The sequence below is a fragment of the Oryza brachyantha genome, chromosome 1 (assembly GCF_000231095.2).
Source record: "Oryza brachyantha chromosome 1, ObraRS2, whole genome shotgun sequence".
Taxonomy (NCBI): domain Eukaryota; kingdom Viridiplantae; phylum Streptophyta; class Magnoliopsida; order Poales; family Poaceae; genus Oryza; species Oryza brachyantha.
The window spans coordinates 19,548,296-19,564,902 of NC_023163.2; the positions used below are offsets into that span (position 1 = coordinate 19,548,296).

General features: G+C 43.7%; 2 protein-coding genes across 2 annotated transcripts; one reads left to right on the forward strand and one right to left on the reverse strand.

Annotated features, from left to right (window-relative positions):
* Window positions 1-8,152: 8,152 nt before the first annotated feature.
* LOC102710344 (protein trichome birefringence-like 21) lies at window positions 8,153-9,451 on the reverse strand. Its single transcript, XM_040520194.1, has 2 exons — window positions 9,019-9,451; window positions 8,153-8,921 (listed from the first exon to the last, which is right to left on the reverse strand). The coding sequence occupies exons 1-2, from the start codon at window positions 9,445-9,447 to the stop codon at window positions 8,169-8,171; spliced, it is 1,182 nt and encodes a 393-aa protein (XP_040376128.1). The 5' UTR covers window positions 9,448-9,451; the 3' UTR covers window positions 8,153-8,168.
* Window positions 9,452-14,750: 5,299 nt separating this feature from the next.
* LOC102710633 (D-inositol 3-phosphate glycosyltransferase) lies at window positions 14,751-16,306 on the forward strand. The gene has a single exon (XM_006644387.2). It carries the CDS (start codon window positions 14,751-14,753, stop codon window positions 16,260-16,262), a length of 1,512 nt encoding a protein of 503 aa, XP_006644450.1. The 3' UTR covers window positions 16,263-16,306.
* The last annotated feature ends 301 nt before the right edge of the window (window positions 16,307-16,607 follow it).

Consider the following 16,607-nt stretch of genomic DNA (forward strand, 5'->3'; position numbering starts at 1 on the left):
AATAAGAATCGTTGTCTGTTTTACCGGGGTGCTAACCAGCAGTGGATTAATCCTTCTCTTTTTTTTATTACCCAGGTGCGGATTAACAAAGAAAGACACTGGTGATAAGAACTGTTGTTTTAGGAGATTGATGGAGCGAGATGCTTCTGGTCGGGCTACGGACTAACTTCACCATATGTGGCAGGGAAACGGCACTTGGCCGGTCGCCCCGGTCCTCCCGAAGCTCGAAGTAGCCATCACACGGATGGCCTGCCTGATTCTCTGATCTGATCTTTCTCTTCGTTGCTTAGCTCAACATCATCAAAACTGGAAGGAGTTGTGGCTCAGTTCAGCACGGGAATCCCAGATCAGGCAGGTACTGAGCCCGAAACTTAAGCGTGTGAAGAGACCAACTGCTGCTGCTAGTGTACGAGTAGTACTGGAGCGGCGGCACCGTCAGAAAAAGAAACTCCCTTTTCTCGTGCAGCACTTACTCCTCATCATGACCGTGCTCCGGCTACTACTGTACAAGGAGACACGGCGACGTGGCGTCGTTAACCGAAACAGCTGGCCTTTGGGCCGGTGCATACGATCTCCTCTTTTCCGGCCAGTGCAGCTGGGTTAAACGGGCAAACAAGATATACATATCCTTTCACGGCGAGAGGTGGGGCCGGCCGGGGAAACGTTGCGCCAGCGCCACCAACCCTCGCCGGCGACGCGCGCACATGGCCGCACGGATCGCGTGCGGGGCATGATGGGGACGATGCGTGCCGTAGAGCTCAGATCCAGCATCATGTTGTCTTTTTTCCATCGATCGGGGGGTCGTGCTGGGTCTCGGAGGGCTCCATGCCGTCCGCGCCGATGGCGATGGCGATCGATGGAGATGATATCGCGACAAAGTGGTAGGGATGGGGTTACACCGATGGGCAGTGCCGCACATGGTGATAGGGAGAAAATAAAGATGGTGGTGGTGGGGAAGGCAGGCACGGCGGATTCGGCAAGAGAGCTCCGCTCCGTTGGTTTGCTTGTGCGCGAGATGGGCGTACTGCCTCACTACTGCCTTGTTCTGGTCAAAGGACACCCACGCAAGCATGCACTGGCTCCGCGCCTTCCGCTCTGATGGGCCAAATTGGCAAATTAACTAGGCTGCTTTTAGTTTTGAAATTTTTTTTGGAGAGATCACATCGATGCATACGGTCCCATATTTAAAGTATTAAACGTGATAAATTTTACTATCATTGAGAAGGTACCATAAAGTACCAAAATTTCAGTGTAAATTTTTGGTATCTCTTGGTACCTAGATACTATAAGGTACCAAATTTTACACTAAAACTTTAATATCTCTTAGTACCTACTCAAGGACTATAAAATGCTCATTAAACGTAGTCTAATTACAAACAAATTTTAAATTGCGCATGAAAACCTCGAGACGAATCTGTTGAGTCTAATTAATTTATCATTAGCATATGTTGGTTACTGTAGCACTTATGACTAATCATGTACTACTAATTAGGCTTAAAAGATTCGTCTCACGATTTCCCTCATAACTGTGTAATTAATTTTAATATTCATATATATTTAATGTTTCATTTAGGTGTTCAAAAATTCGATGTGATATTTTTAAAAAATAATTTTGGGAACTAAACAAGGCCTAAGAGACACCGCGTTGGTGCATAATTTCTATATGAGCACGGCATAGTTGTACTGTGATTATGGTTTTCTTCAGTGTGAGCAAGTTGAGAGTAACTTTTGACACAAACAAACATCCCCGTGCATGAAGATTCTGGTAGTACAACTCCGGACCTCGGCTCTCTTTCTAGCATAGCCTATCGCCTAAGGCCCTGTTTAGTTTTCTAAAACTTTTCATAAAAACATGAATGAAGTTTTCTAGCATAGCCTATCGCCTAAGGCCCTGTTTAGTTTTCTAGCATAGCCTATCGCCTAAGGCCCTGTTATGAATGAAGTTTTAGAAAACTAAACAGGGCCTTAGGCGATAGGCTATGCCAGAAAGAGAGCCGAGGTCCAGAGTTGTACTACCAGAGTCTTCATGCACGGGATGTTTGTTTGTGTCAAAAGTTACTCTCAACTTGCTCACACTGAAGAAAACCATAATCCACAGTACAACTATGCCGTGCTTACATAGAAATTACGCACCAACACGGTGTCTCTTAGGCCTTGTTTAGTTCTCAAAATTTTTTTTCAAAAACATTACATCGAATTTTTGGATAACTAAATAAAGCATTAAATAAATATGAACATTAAAATTAATTATACAGTTATGGAGGAAATCGTGAAACGAATCTTTTAAGCCTAATTAGGACATGATTAGGCATAAGTGCTACAGTACTAACATGTGCTAATGACGGATTAATTAGACTCAAAAGATTCGTCTCGTGGTTTCCTAGCGGAATCTGAAATTTGTTTTTCCATTCGTGTCCGAAAATTCCTTTCGACATCCGGCCAAATATTCGATGTGACCCCTTTAGCAAAAATTTTTGCCAACTAAACAACCCCTTAGAAAAGGCCCACCCACCCAGAAAAGGCAGCCGGATATGATTTGAGAAACTTTGTGGAAGAAAAGTTCAGTAAAATTTCGGGGATACATAAAGGAGAGCTTTACTGGGCCTTTGGAATTTTGAATTTTGATCACGGTTGGGGCACTGCTGGCTGCCCACTATGCAACGGCGTAAATTATCGAGTTGATACTGACATCGTTCACCACATGGAGTGATGGAAGTAACTATGCCTGCACGTGACAGGATGATGACAAGATCCAGTCAGTACTGGGTACTAATACCTGCTCCTAAAGCTAACTAGGGGCCAAACTAACTAATTTATCTCCAAAGTTTAAAATCCACTTTGTGTTTGTCCTCACGATGGCAGCGTTCGAATCCGACCAAGGTGGGACACTTCTCCCTCTTTTCCCTCTTTTTCCATGCGCACGTTTCTCAAGCTGTTAAACGGTGTATTTTTTGAAAAAAACTTATATAAAAGTTGTTTATAAAATCAGATTAATTTATTTACTAAGTTTGTAAAAACTAATATTTAATTAATCATATACTAATGACTTTCTTCGTTTTACGTGCGCTGATTTGACTAATGGATTGCGAACGCTGCCCGATGCCTTCACAACTAGTAACAGCTTCAGTTAAACGGTTTACATTAAGGCAACAGTCTACCCCTTGCACTGCTGGGTGCCAGCAGCCATGGGCCAGCACCATCGTTCACCTGCATCAATCGATCACAAAGATCACCCTTTTCATTTTTTACTGCTGGTAAGAGAGAGTACAAAAATCCACGACGTCAGCTGCTGAAATTTATGCCCGAACAAATGGTGCTCTGTAGCCGATCTGTACGTGCAGCTAAGCAGCCTATCAGTCTATCACCACTGTCCCTTGTGTAGGCTGTAGGTCACCGACACTTCGGGTAGACTTCGATGCCTGATCGAATGGGGGCGGTAAGATTGTATTCCCTCAATTCCTTTGTCCAAACAGTTTCATTTTAGCATACCTAATACAAACTAAGGCCAGGTTTAGTTTTTAAAAACATTATATCGAATCTTTAAACACCTAAATAAAATATTAAATGTACATAAACACTAAAACTAATTACACAGCTACGAAGAAATCATTTGACGATTTTTTTAGTCTAATTAATACATAATTAGCCATAAGTGCTACAGTAACCAATATGTGCTAATAAGGGATTAATTAGACTCAAAATATTCGTCTCGTGATTTTCAGACGGAATCTAACATTTGTTTTGTAATTAGATTACGTTTATTACTTCAAATATGTGATCGTACGCGTCGATGTGACATTTTTCCCAAAAAATTTTGCTAATAAACAGGGCCTAATACAAAGTCATAAAGACTAGAATATTTTCACCTCTTCAAATTTCAATGAATTAGTTATCTACTTTTCAAATATTAATAATTTTGAGTCTTACTTTACCAAACTTTAATGTAATTACTACTTAAGAACTACAGTTTTTATAAAACAAATGATATGAGTTAAAAATAAAGTATCTGTCACATGGAGGGAGTGCGAGACAAAATGAGCGCCAAGTCATTTTTTGCTTATGTTTCTGAACTATTAAACAATATATTTTTATGAAAAAATATATAAAAGTTGCTTAAAAATTAGGTAATTTTTTTATGTTTTTAATAACTAGTACTTAATTGATCATACGCTAACGATTGTTTCTGTTTTACGTGCACCAATTAGTCAATATAGAATAGTGTTTGCGAACAAGGCCAGGCGAGTAGGGATGAAAACGGATCGAAAACGGTCGGAAACCACCTTTACCGTTTCCATTTTCATATTTTTTTCGGAATTGAAATCGAAATCAGAAACCTCGATACGAAAACGGAATCGAATATTATCGAATATGAAAACAGCTCGCATTCGAATCGGAGCGGATACGGTAACGGATATTTATCGTATTATAAAAACTTGTTAACTTGTTAATGATTGTCTAAATACCAAATAAAGGCTATAATTTATAAATTATTATAGTCACGTAGATTATTATAAAAATTCACATATCATATTATAAAAAAAGTATGTGTCATACAAGTTGATACAAAGTAAAGTGATTTTATATGTTTTTTATTAAGGACTTAAGGCTAACTTGCTGAAGTGGGCTGGCCATTTTGGTTGATATTCTGAATTTATGTCATATAGTCCTGCAGAAAAATTCCGAAAAGTTTTCGAGAAAAATTCCGACCGATTCCGATTTCCGACGAATAGTGCCCTTACCGTATCCGTTTCCATTTCTGAGAAAAAAATCCGAATCCGTTTCTGTTTCCGGTAAATTTTGAAAAAAATTCCAACCGATGATTTCGGTTCCCGAAAACTGGTCCGAAATCTAAAAAGATTCCGAACCGTTTTCATCCAGGCGAGTGATACAACGGATGAGACGGTGAAACTGGAAAGTTAACCGACTGTGGGGAAGAATTGAACATCAGGAGGGCTGCAGCCTGCAGTCACAGCTTCACATGTGTAGTAGTCCAATCGTGCGTATAGTTGCCTGCAGACGCAGGTTTTTGCTGTGGGCGCCTTGATGGGAATACTACTATTATCCGGTGAGGTCATCGGATTACACGGCTTGACTGGATGAACGAATGAATCATTGAAGAAGTCGAATGTCAACACAGAACGTAGCTGGATTATTATATTATGAGTTTATGACTAAGTTCCGAATGAGGGATTTAGCTGGGACTTTGCTGTTCTCATGTTCTTCGCCTAATCCCTTGCATCAAGGCAGGATTTTTGGCTAGCTGTCACCAAAAGGAAGGATAATCCAGGGATTTGCTTTGTCATTGATTGATTGATCAAAGGGGTTGGGCTGGATGACAATCATTGTGTTCGTTCCGTGCGTAGTGGGCCAATAGTGGATATCAACCTTCGTATCCGGCCACGCACGATTCATTTCGAATGCAACCGATTTGCAGCAAGACTTGCACCTGCAATCAGACATGTACGGTACCCATTTTGGTCTCCTGCGTAGACGACGTGCATGGTTAGTGGTTGGGCTTCAACTGATTAACCGAAATCCATATCGTATATGATTATATAAGACCAATTTATCGGAGTTCCATGTGATGTTCACTCTTGTTGAATCTCAGAAAGGGTACAAATTAATTGAGAAGATTAGCTAGCCAGCTAATAGATGATATTGGGCGCGTTAGCAAACGTCAATGGAGGATAATTTTCTATCTTTTTCTCCTGAACAATTAATAGTGTATCGATCTTTTGTATAAAAAATTATTGAAAATTACTTTTTAAAATAAATTAATTCATTTTTTAAATTTACGCTAATACTTAATTAATCATACGCTAATGGCTTTTGTATGCTAATTAGCTGAACTACCATTGGCGTGGGCGAACACGCGAGGATACCCTGTGCTGTTGCCTATCCAGGTTGCTTATGACTTGGATTTGCACTGGCAGAAGATTGTATATCTAATATCTAAACATGGTACACTTTTAACCAAGAGAATCTGGATTTGGGATGGCGTTGAAACGTGGCAATTTGTTACACTAACCTTTTAGACCATTTAGAGTGGGTGTGGAGGAAAAACAGACCCAGTTAATGCAAAGTCACAAGGCTTGTATAGCCCACCTCACGCCCATTCTAAAATTATAGTGTCTTCTAGTGCTAAAATAATGCCCCAGAGGCCTCAAGCCTCATGCCGGTCATACCAGTCTCCCCTGATTCCAGCTCCCATGCTGAGGCTTCTCTCCACCTGCGCAATGGCATGCACCAATGATAGGTCCGTGGTGCACAACATGGCATCCCCGGTGAGACTGCACCCTACTACCGAACACGGCCTGGACTCCATTGACAGCCTACAGTTGACGGAGACTGTAACGGACTATAAATTTTAGGATAACTTTTTTTTTTGTGAAAGTGTGTTTAGGCTGTCATTCTTTAATTGGTAGAGTTGGAGCCTCTTACAACCCTTCCTTGTTCATCTTTTCATTTTTCCTAACGACCACAGCCGATCCAAATGTCCACCACCGATCTCATCTCTTTCCGCAACTGTTCGTTATCAATTTGGAAAAAATATAAATGTTAATCAGTAAAAAGATGTCAAGATCTACCAATTTCGAAACCCTCTCTTACTTGAACATATCCATTCACATCATTGAAATTCTTGCGTGATTACTTATTATCGGATTATCCCAAAAAATTCCAATGTTTATAAATAGGGATATTTACAAATTTACCATTGGTTTGAAACGTTATTGTAAAAGTGCCAATAGAAAATTGAAAAATAACACTAGAACTGTTATTCGGGTGGCATCCTTGCAATTTAGAAAAAAAAAACCAGTGGCAAATTTGCAAATGCCCTTTATAAATATTTCCAATCAAGTTATACTAATGCCTTGAAATTCTAATCTGCTTTATTTGAACATGTTACATCCAAATCCTATACAAAATTTACGTATCAAATATCTACTTAAATTTTCTACTGAAAATTCCAAAATCATGTCTGTTTTGTTTTGGACCGAGACCATACGTGGGCCCATCTCCCTCTGGTCCAAGTCGGCTTGGCCCAGGCCAGTCGCCTCTCCATCCCTCTCTGTTCGCTCTCTCTTTTTTCTCTGCCTCTCTCTCGTGAGGCCCATCTCCCGCTGGTCCAAGTGGGTTCTTCCCGTTGCACGGAAGTGGATTTCAAAATGTTAAGGGATCGTCCTCCCATGTAATACATACTATATAAATAGTTACGAATTTTTTTAAAAAAAATATGTGAAGATAGATTAATATGAGATATATCACCACACAAACATTCAAGTAAAAAATATAACTTCTATAATCCATAAAATATAACAAATTAAATTCTAAATAGTATACATATACTCACAGTCATATTTGTTATTTTTGTTATGGACTATAGAAGTCATATTTAAACTTGCATATTTATGGAGTTGTATTTTAGTATTAATTTATCTTCATAAGCGTTCTCATTTTTTTATAACTATTTAGATGATATGTAATAAACAAGGGATATCCCTTTAAGAGTTTAAAATATTTTCCTGCTTTGCACAGCCCTTCAGCAAAAATGTTGTCGTGAGATTACTTCACAAGCTTCGTGGTTCACGTTCATGTAGACGAAAACGATATACTTTCGGAACCGGTTCGTGAACAAGTGTGACAATATGTAAATATCATCTCTCTCTCAAAGAAAAACCTAAACTGCAGATTGCGGATGCAGCCAACATTGACAGATTTCCTTACATGTACCAGCACACAACCACACAAGTAAATTACACAGGGTTAACTGAAACCACCTGTGAAGGCAAAACACTCCAGTGCACATGCAGTAATCCAGTAATAATTACTAGCAACAACAGTCAAACAGCAGCACTAATCTACGCGCCCTCAGGCTGTATCATTTGTAGGGTTCTAGGCACATGAAACATTTGGTTAGGGCGTTTCAAGTTGATACGAGCGCCAGAACTTAATTTGATGAGATTCTTCTGCATAATATGGACGAATTAAGTCCCAGTGAGCATTTTGGCTCAACCGCTCAATCGTACATGACCACGAACACTTCGTGTATATCGAGGCAAAAAAATAACCTAAACTACACCAATCTAACCACATGATCAACAATTAACTTGTATGTGTTACTGCTAGATCAAATCTTTTTTTTCCTTTCAAAAAGACTACCAATGAGATCAATCCGAGAGCATGTGAAGCAGCATGTCGTTCCAAGCATCGACCGGCCCAGGCAGGCACCAATGGATGCAGTCGTTGTACAGCACCCGCTTCTCGTCCGGCCAGTGCCCGTACCGGCTCGGGTGGCCGTCCGGCCGGAGCAGCATCGCGCCGGTGGGGTCCATGAGCACAATGTCCACCCCGTTCGCCGCCGCCTCCCTCTGCGCCTCCCTGAACTCCTCCACCTGCGACGTGTAGAAGTCCAGGTCCAGGCCGCCCATGGCCGTCTCGTTGCCCCTGTACGGCCGCGTCCGCCGGCAGTCGCCGCCCTTGTCCCACGCGCCGCCCTCGAAGTGCGACATCGGCGACAGCGTCCGCACGATCGCTCTCCCCCTGAACCTGATGTCGTTGATGGCCCGGAGCGCCGTCCGGAACGCCATCCGGTGGGAGTGCCGCAGCGTCAGGTCGCTGGTGATGTTGAGCGCGACGTAGCTGCCGCCGACGAGCCTCCCGCTCTCGTAGAACACGGACGGCCGCGTGAACCAGTTGGCCGCCGAGAAGAGCACGTAGTCGAGCCTGGCCACGCGGGCGAACCACTTGCAGTCGGGCTCGTCGAGGTAGAGGTTGAACGCGCCGGGGCTCTCCGCCGACTCCTCCGCCCTCACCAGGAACGGCGACCAGAAGATGTATATGGTGAAGTTGTACCCCTCGTAGTACAGCATCTTGTTCGGGTCCGTCTTCCCCGTCACCGAGACGTCCTTCGGCGTCGCGACCTGCCGGCACCGGTCGCCATGACCGATCAAGATCGTGACCGACCGGCCAAAGAAGCAGAGAGGAGAGGCAACAAATTAATGGCGGCTGCTTAATTACCTTGGACAGCAGGCAGAGGAGAGACTGCATATGGTTCCTCGCCAGCGAGTCCCCAACGAAGGCGAGCGTCTTGTTGCTGACGAGCCGGAGGAACTTGTCCGGGTCGAACCGCGGGAGCTCGCAGCCGGCGGGCTTCCACCGCCACTTGAGGAACTCCAGGTCGGGGCGGCCATACATCATGCAGTTCTGGTGCTCCTGGATGTAGGAGCACGTCTCGTTGGTGTACTCCGGCGAGGCCTCGTCGGGCACCCACTCCCCCTGGAAGATGTCGCACCTCGGGATCGGCGACTCGAAGTAGGACATGTAGGAGGGGAGCTCGGTGGAGCTCATCCTGCTAAGGTACGGCACGCTCTTGAAGCAGGAGAGGACGACGAGCGCCGAGAGGAAGACGGCGGCCGGGCCGAAGAGCACCTTGAAGAACAGAACCATGGCTAGCTCACTCGAGTAACTAGCTGCCTTGCACTTGCACCCTCGAGTAAGCTAGTGACGGTGCTCAATTAGTTAGTGACATTAATTTGGGTTTGCTTAATACTGATCAACAAGACCTGATCAGTGTTTCGAGTTTCGGTTCTGACCTGAGAGTCACAAGGAATTCATTCGTTTCAGTACCTGAAAATGGTGGTGCGTGCAAGGGAACCTTCAGATCGATCACATGCTAACCATAATATATTTCAAGTGCCCAGACTAGCGTACTCTATTTTTAATTAACATTACTTAGCCTGTCAAAAACCGCAAACTAAGACACTATTAGTCCTGTTCTCTAAAGCAGACATATTAAGCTGGTGTCAGTGTCATTAAAGTCCTTTCATAATTTGAAATCTCAACTTAGCAAAATTCAAGCACGGGTGCTCGGTGACGTTCTGGATTCAGAAATTCAGAACCCTGGGGAAATGATAAAAAGGGCTGGTACGTCGGCATCGGTTTAAGATCACCGTACCTCGCAGTCAACTAGCAAAGTTGGCAGGAAAAAAAAAAGAAAGAACAGATCGACGTTTACTACAATAAAAAAGAAGAGAAATGACATGATCAACGATCTACGATCCCGTAACAGGTTCTTGTTTAGTCTTACCGAGGAGTTGAACTTCGCGATGGAGGAGCGGCGTTTGCTGCGGTGAGTTCAAGCTCGCTCTCAGAAGGTGTTTGTTTAATCTCTTCGAGGAATCTGGGTGATTTTCATGTCCATAAGTCCATTGCACTCGCAAAATGATTTGGACCAAGCAGCATGTGTATTGGTCTATGGTCAGAACTCAGAGTTCAGAAGGGGAATGCAAGGAATTCGACTGTGACTGAATCGATTGTTAAAACGGAGAAGGTAGATACAGCACACGATCTTTTACCAAATTCAGTGTGATGGAACGGCATGTGATAGTTCAATTGCCTATTATAATGCTATTGTATCCAACTAATTGGAGGGTCTCTCTGAAGACTGAAGCGATCTAAATGATCTCATTGAAACAGTTCTGCAAGTCAAGCCTTCTGTGTACCGACCAGCATATGCGGATCAAAATCACAATGCGTGCAGCAATTGGTAGGAGTGTTTCCTATGTCAGACATGCAACAAAATATGGTTACTCCACTTTTAATTCAATATGAACTGGGCCATATAATAGTGCGGAACTAGAACAAAACAAAGGAATGCCACTCACTTGTTTTTTAATACTTCGAACCGAGTTTAGTGTCTGAGTTTGGATTAGAGTGACGTATATATGGTGAAAATAGATGAACTCTAGGTAAAAAAAATTTCTGGACCAAGTTTCGAGGAACATACACAACACAGCTCCGCCTTAATAAGTCTGGACTATATTAGTTCCAATAGTTCTATAGTTAAACTTGGAGCTATAATAGTGATAGAGGATTAAGTTAGTGTTGGACTCTGTTAGTAAAGCATTTTTATCATCTTTGAGAAGGTATCATGACCACTGTTTTCTATGCTTATGATATCTTCTCAAGGATGATAAAATTGCTCCTGTTAGTAACCAACTTATGCAAAAAAAAGTCCATTTACTTCCTCTCCAACTATTCGTCAGGCCAATCAACCCTTTAAATTATTTTCGAGCTCATCTTACCCCTCGAATTAAATGGTTAACTTAACACTATAATGATTTTTTCCTTTCTGTTTCTCTTTCTATAGGTTATATTTTGCACTGAAATTTGGTATGATTGATAGATGCATTATAACTTACCGTCTAACATTTTATATATTTTTTTGCCACTTTTTACATAGGTTAGAAGCATCTAAGATCGATTAAACATTGAGATTTTAAAGTTCAAGTAAATCGTCATGAAAGAATTTTAAAAATATTGAGTCATCTACGGCTCTAAAAAAATTCAGCTTAATATAAAGCTTGCATATGAAAGTGCATCAAGCTCCTACATGGGTTTTCAAATGATTAATTGATGACAAACAATTAAGGGACTAATGTGATTAATCAGTAGATAAGCACGGGATTAGTTCGATGAAGATGAAAGATATAGTACAATGTATTATCATTGTGATGCAATACAATGAATGGCAACCAGTCGGGTGAGGGGGCGTAAGGAGTCATTAGCTATGGAGAATCAAGTTACTCTAAAATTGCAAGCAGTAGTATAGTTCAAACCTAAGCCAGACAATCCAACTAAGTCTCTGTTCAGGTGATTTTAGAGAATGATTAGTGTGATTACCTTCAGCGGGACGGTCCGACTAAGTTTTTGTTTGGGTGATTCCGAACAATGAGGTGCGATCACCTTTAGCTAGACAGTTTGGGCCTAAGATGGATGGACAGTCCGACCAAGCATTTGTCCGAGTGTTGTCAAACATTTTTCTACAATTGGTCTAAGTGGAATGGACAGCCCGGTTAAGTCGGACTGCCCAGACCTTTAGGACACAAACAACTATTTGACTGGGTTTAGCCTATGTAGACTTGATATCTTGGATTCCTTTGAAGACTTTTAGTCCCCCTTCAAACCGAGGAAGCTAAATACTAGTACAAGAGCCTCAAGAGTTTATAGAATATATGTTGAGAAGAGTTTAGCCTTGAGTGTGTGCTTAATGCAATGATTAGAAATCTAGTTGATCTCCCACCATCTTAAGAGCGTGCTAGAGCATGTGTGTTGCAAGAGAGAGTGATATGGAGTATGGTTGTATCAAGTTTTTGAACTAGAGCATTTGTAACTAGAGAATGAGAAGGCCGCAAGCCAAGCTGTGTGTGGTGTGCCCAAGGAAAGATCGTAAAGGTTTCAAATCGATCACCTTCACAAGGAAGGAGGTAAAGATAGTGAATTTCAAGCTTTACTTTGGTGGGAGCTTGGTAAAGCAAGTGAGACCGATCAAGGAAAGTCGCATGGTCTCTGAGCTTGGACCGAGAGAGTCGCTTGGAGCACATGCCTAGCCTTGATGGTAGCTTGGAGACCAAGACTTCACCAGAGGTGATTGCTTGGAGAGAAAAGTGGTCGAAAGAGAATTGGCTTCAAAAGCAGCTTCCTCAACTGAGACTAGAAAAGGTTGGTTCTGAACTTCGATAAAATAAATCGATTTCTCTTCTCTATTTACCTTGCATTTGTTGCTTTATCTCTTGGTCTATTTGGTCTCTCTTGACCATCACATAGCTTGTGCGTTTCACAAGCGAGCTATGCTTATCTCCATAGGGTGTGCTTCTCTCTTAGGTGTGTTATTGTTTTTCACTATGGAGGTCGGGTTGTCCGACCTAAACCTAGACAATCCGACCAATGCTAATTATGTTGCAAAGTTTTTGTAATTTTAGAAAACGCCTATTCAACCGCGGTCTAGGCGACATAGACTGTCATCAAGGTTTTTCAGTATAACGAGATGGAAGAAAGAAAAAATCTATTAAACAGTGAAGTGAACCATTTTTAATAGTTTAAAGGGTAAAATGAGAAAAAATTCTTTAGGAAGTTAAATGATTCAATGAAATAATTTAATAAAGTAAAATACGTTTTTATATAAAAGGGGTGGACAATGCTATACAGTATACCGTATAGTGTTGTATAGCATTTCCCCAACAACAATGTAACACATGTGCAATGGGGAGGATAACGGCCAGGCCATAGATCTGTTGCCATACGGTGGTAGTGTGAGATTCTGATTAAGTAGTGTTTGTATTCTGAGCCTCGAGGTGTAGCCTTGCGCTAAATCTTGTTAACAAATACCATATTTTTTCTGTGTAGTTACCTAACTTATCTGAGTTAATCCATAACTAGCAAGACAAAAAATCATTCGATAGATTCAGCTAACTTGTCACCAATATTTTTGTGTTGTTTGTCACCAAGATTAACTTTAAGCCTCACCGATCTGATGACCATGTGTTCTAAAAAAGAAACAATGTCATAAGCCTGCAATTCGAAAGTAGCGGACCGCTTCTTTAGTGCCATACTTTATACTTTTTTTTTTTACCAAGGCCATGTTTAGACGATTTCGAGAAGTAGCCGGTGAAAAGTCAATATATCAGAATCTATAACTGGACGTTCCTGTTTTTAGCTTCTAATTTATTTTTTAATTGAACAATGTCATAATTAAGTGTTGTTTGGAAGAGTTTGATCTCTGAAGATTTTGTGTCAGAAGCTCTCCCGAACGGGCCTGAAGGCCAGACGGACAAGCTGTTCACGGGCTGCGCGCTTTAAATCATTCAAACAGCCTAATCCAGGCCCATCATCCTGGGGATTCAGAAGGTCTTTTTGGAGGAATAAGCGAAAACGTGTTTTTGCAAACGAAAAATAATTTACAGGTAAAATTTTTATATACGTGTCCATAGCGACTCAAAAGAGAAATATGTAAAAGAAACCATAATAAAAAAAACCACAAAATCAAGTTTAAAATTAATTTCTAAAATTTAAATTTTGGCTTATAAGCAGTTGCAACTGTAAAACGATTGAGCCGCTAATTTCAGGCCCATCATCCCTTTGGAGCATAGCGGCCAAATCCCTGCTGCCACGTAAGCAACTCATAGGCCGTTTCTTCTCTCTGTTCTCTCTGTGCACAACTGATAACTGATCTTTGAGAGTGGATTTTAAATTTCCGAGGGGACATCACCTTGTCTAATCTATTGTATACTATCTAAATAGCTATAAAAATATATTAAAATTTGTGAAGATAGATTAATATGTGATATATCACTACACAAACATTGAAATTAAAATATGACTTCTACACTAAAATAGCAAATTAAACTCTAAATAGTATACACATACTTACAATCATATATTTATTATTTTTGCTATATATTATAGAAGTCACATTTGAACTTGTATGTTTTGTCTAGTAATATATCACATATTAATCTATATTTATAATTTTTTTAATATTTTTTATAATTATTTAAATATCATATAATAAACGAGAGTACGTCGTCTCGAGAGCTTAAAACACTTTTCCACTGATCTTTCGCATGAAAGTACGAGGCCCAGTCTGCAATAACACAGTCCAGTGCTCTAGCACCACAGGTGATCACATCCAAGCTGAAATGGCCATTTGCCACCTTCCAAAGTAACTTCAGCCATGGAAAGCAAGCATGGAGGCATATGCACCCAAGTCAAAACCCTGCACAGCACTCCATCTTCCAAAAGCTCTGCAAATCTCTTCCCTAAAGACAATGTACATTCCCCGATTTTCCCTCATCGTCTCTTCCTCCATCGATCGGCCCTTCCCTGTGCTGTGTGTGTATCAGTACTCCATGCATCATCATTCATGCTGCACTGCATGATCGGCTAGCTACGTCTGCTCGGGCGTGACCGTGATGGCACTGATCAGCTCGCTGCAGAGGCCAAGGAAGCCGAGGTGCCCTTCCCACCCAATGCTTTCCCTCTCTCCCTCCCTCGTCTGCCTCCTCGTCCTCGTCCCTTTCCTCTCCCTGCTGCTCCTCCACCGCTCCGCGTTCCCGTCGTCATGTTCTCCGCTCCTCGCCCACCTGACTTCGTCATCCTCCTCGCGCTCCTCGGCGAGCGGCTTCGCCGGCGGCGACCTGCGTGAGATCGAGTTCTCGTGGAACCACCTGCCGTTCAGGAATTCCAGGCCACCGCCGGCGAGGCTCAAGATCGCCGTGTTCTCGCGGAAGTGGCCCGTGGCCTCGGCACCCGGAGGCATGGAGCGGCACGCGCACACGCTGCACACGGCGCTGGCGGCGCGGGGGCACCGTGTCCACGTGTTCACCTCCCCGCCGCCGCACACCGAGGCCGCGCCACGGCGCTCCCCCGACGGGCCGCAGCTCCACTTCCTCGACGGCGATCCCGGGGTGTGGCGCTGCGACGAGGCGTGGAAGCTGTACGAGGCCGAGGCCGAGAACGACCCGTTCGACGTCATACACTCGGAGAGCGTGGCCTTGTTCCACCGCTGGGCGCGCGGCGTGCCCAACCTGGTCGTGTCGTGGCACGGCATCTCCCTGGAGGCTCTGCACTCGGGGATATACCAGGACCTCGCCCGCAGCGACGACGAGCACATGTCGCCGGCGTTCAACCACAGCCTGGGACAGTCGGTGTACCGGGTGCTGTCCGAGGTGCGCTTCTTCCGGAGCTACGCGCACCACGTGGCCATCAGCGACGCCACGGGGGAGATGCTGCGCGACGTGTACCAGATCCCCAGTCGCCGCGTGCACGTCATCCTCAACGGAGTGGACGAGGCGCAGTTCGAGCCGGACGCCGCGCTGGGCCACGCCTTCCGGGAGGACCTCGGGCTGCCCAAGGCCGCTGACCTGGTGCTCGGTGTCTCCGGCCGGCTGGTCAAGGACAAGGGCCACCCGCTGCTGTACGAGGCCTTCTCCAAGCTCGTGCTGCGCCACCCCAACGTGTACCTCCTCGTTGCCGGCAAGGGGCCGTGGGAGCAGCGCTACATGGACCTTGGCCGCAACGCCAAGGTGCTCGGCGCCGTGCCGCCGGAGAAGCTCAAGGCGTTCTACAACGCGCTGGACGTGTTCGTGGACCCGACGCTGCGGCCGCAGGGCCTGGACCTGACGCTCATGGAGGCCATGCAGTGCGGCAAGCCGGTGCTCGCCACACGGTTCCCTAGCATCAAGGGCAGCATCGTCGTCGACGACGAGTTCGGCTACATGTTCGCGCCCAACGTGGAGTCGCTGCTCGAGAAGCTGGAGGCCGTGGTGCAAGAGGGCGCCCGCCGCGCCGCGCAGCGCGGCCGCGCCTGCCGCGACTACGCCAAGAACATGTTCGCCGCCACCAAGATGGCGCTCGCGTACGAGAGGCTCTTCCTCTGTGTCAAGAACGACAGTTTCTGTGGCTACCCAGCTGAGTTCGATTAGCTCGTTTTGATCCGCTTACCATGTGTTTATTTCATTCAATACTATTCCTCTACTAATAATCACACAAAATTAATGTACTTTACACGGTGTTAATTTTCTGCTCTCTTCTTTTCATTGACCCCATTGAACTCGCAGCTCCAGCTATATATAGAGATGATTACACTTTGTAGAGTTACCCATTTATCTTCGTATTTTTACTCTGTTTAAATAGACACAGAATACATTGACGAAAATGCAGGTGGAAGTGTACATTGTACGGACACTACCACATCTTTTTCGAGTTGACGAATGCTTTTCAGGTAAGCAAAGCAACCATCCAAACTGGGTTGACCCGGCCGCCACTGC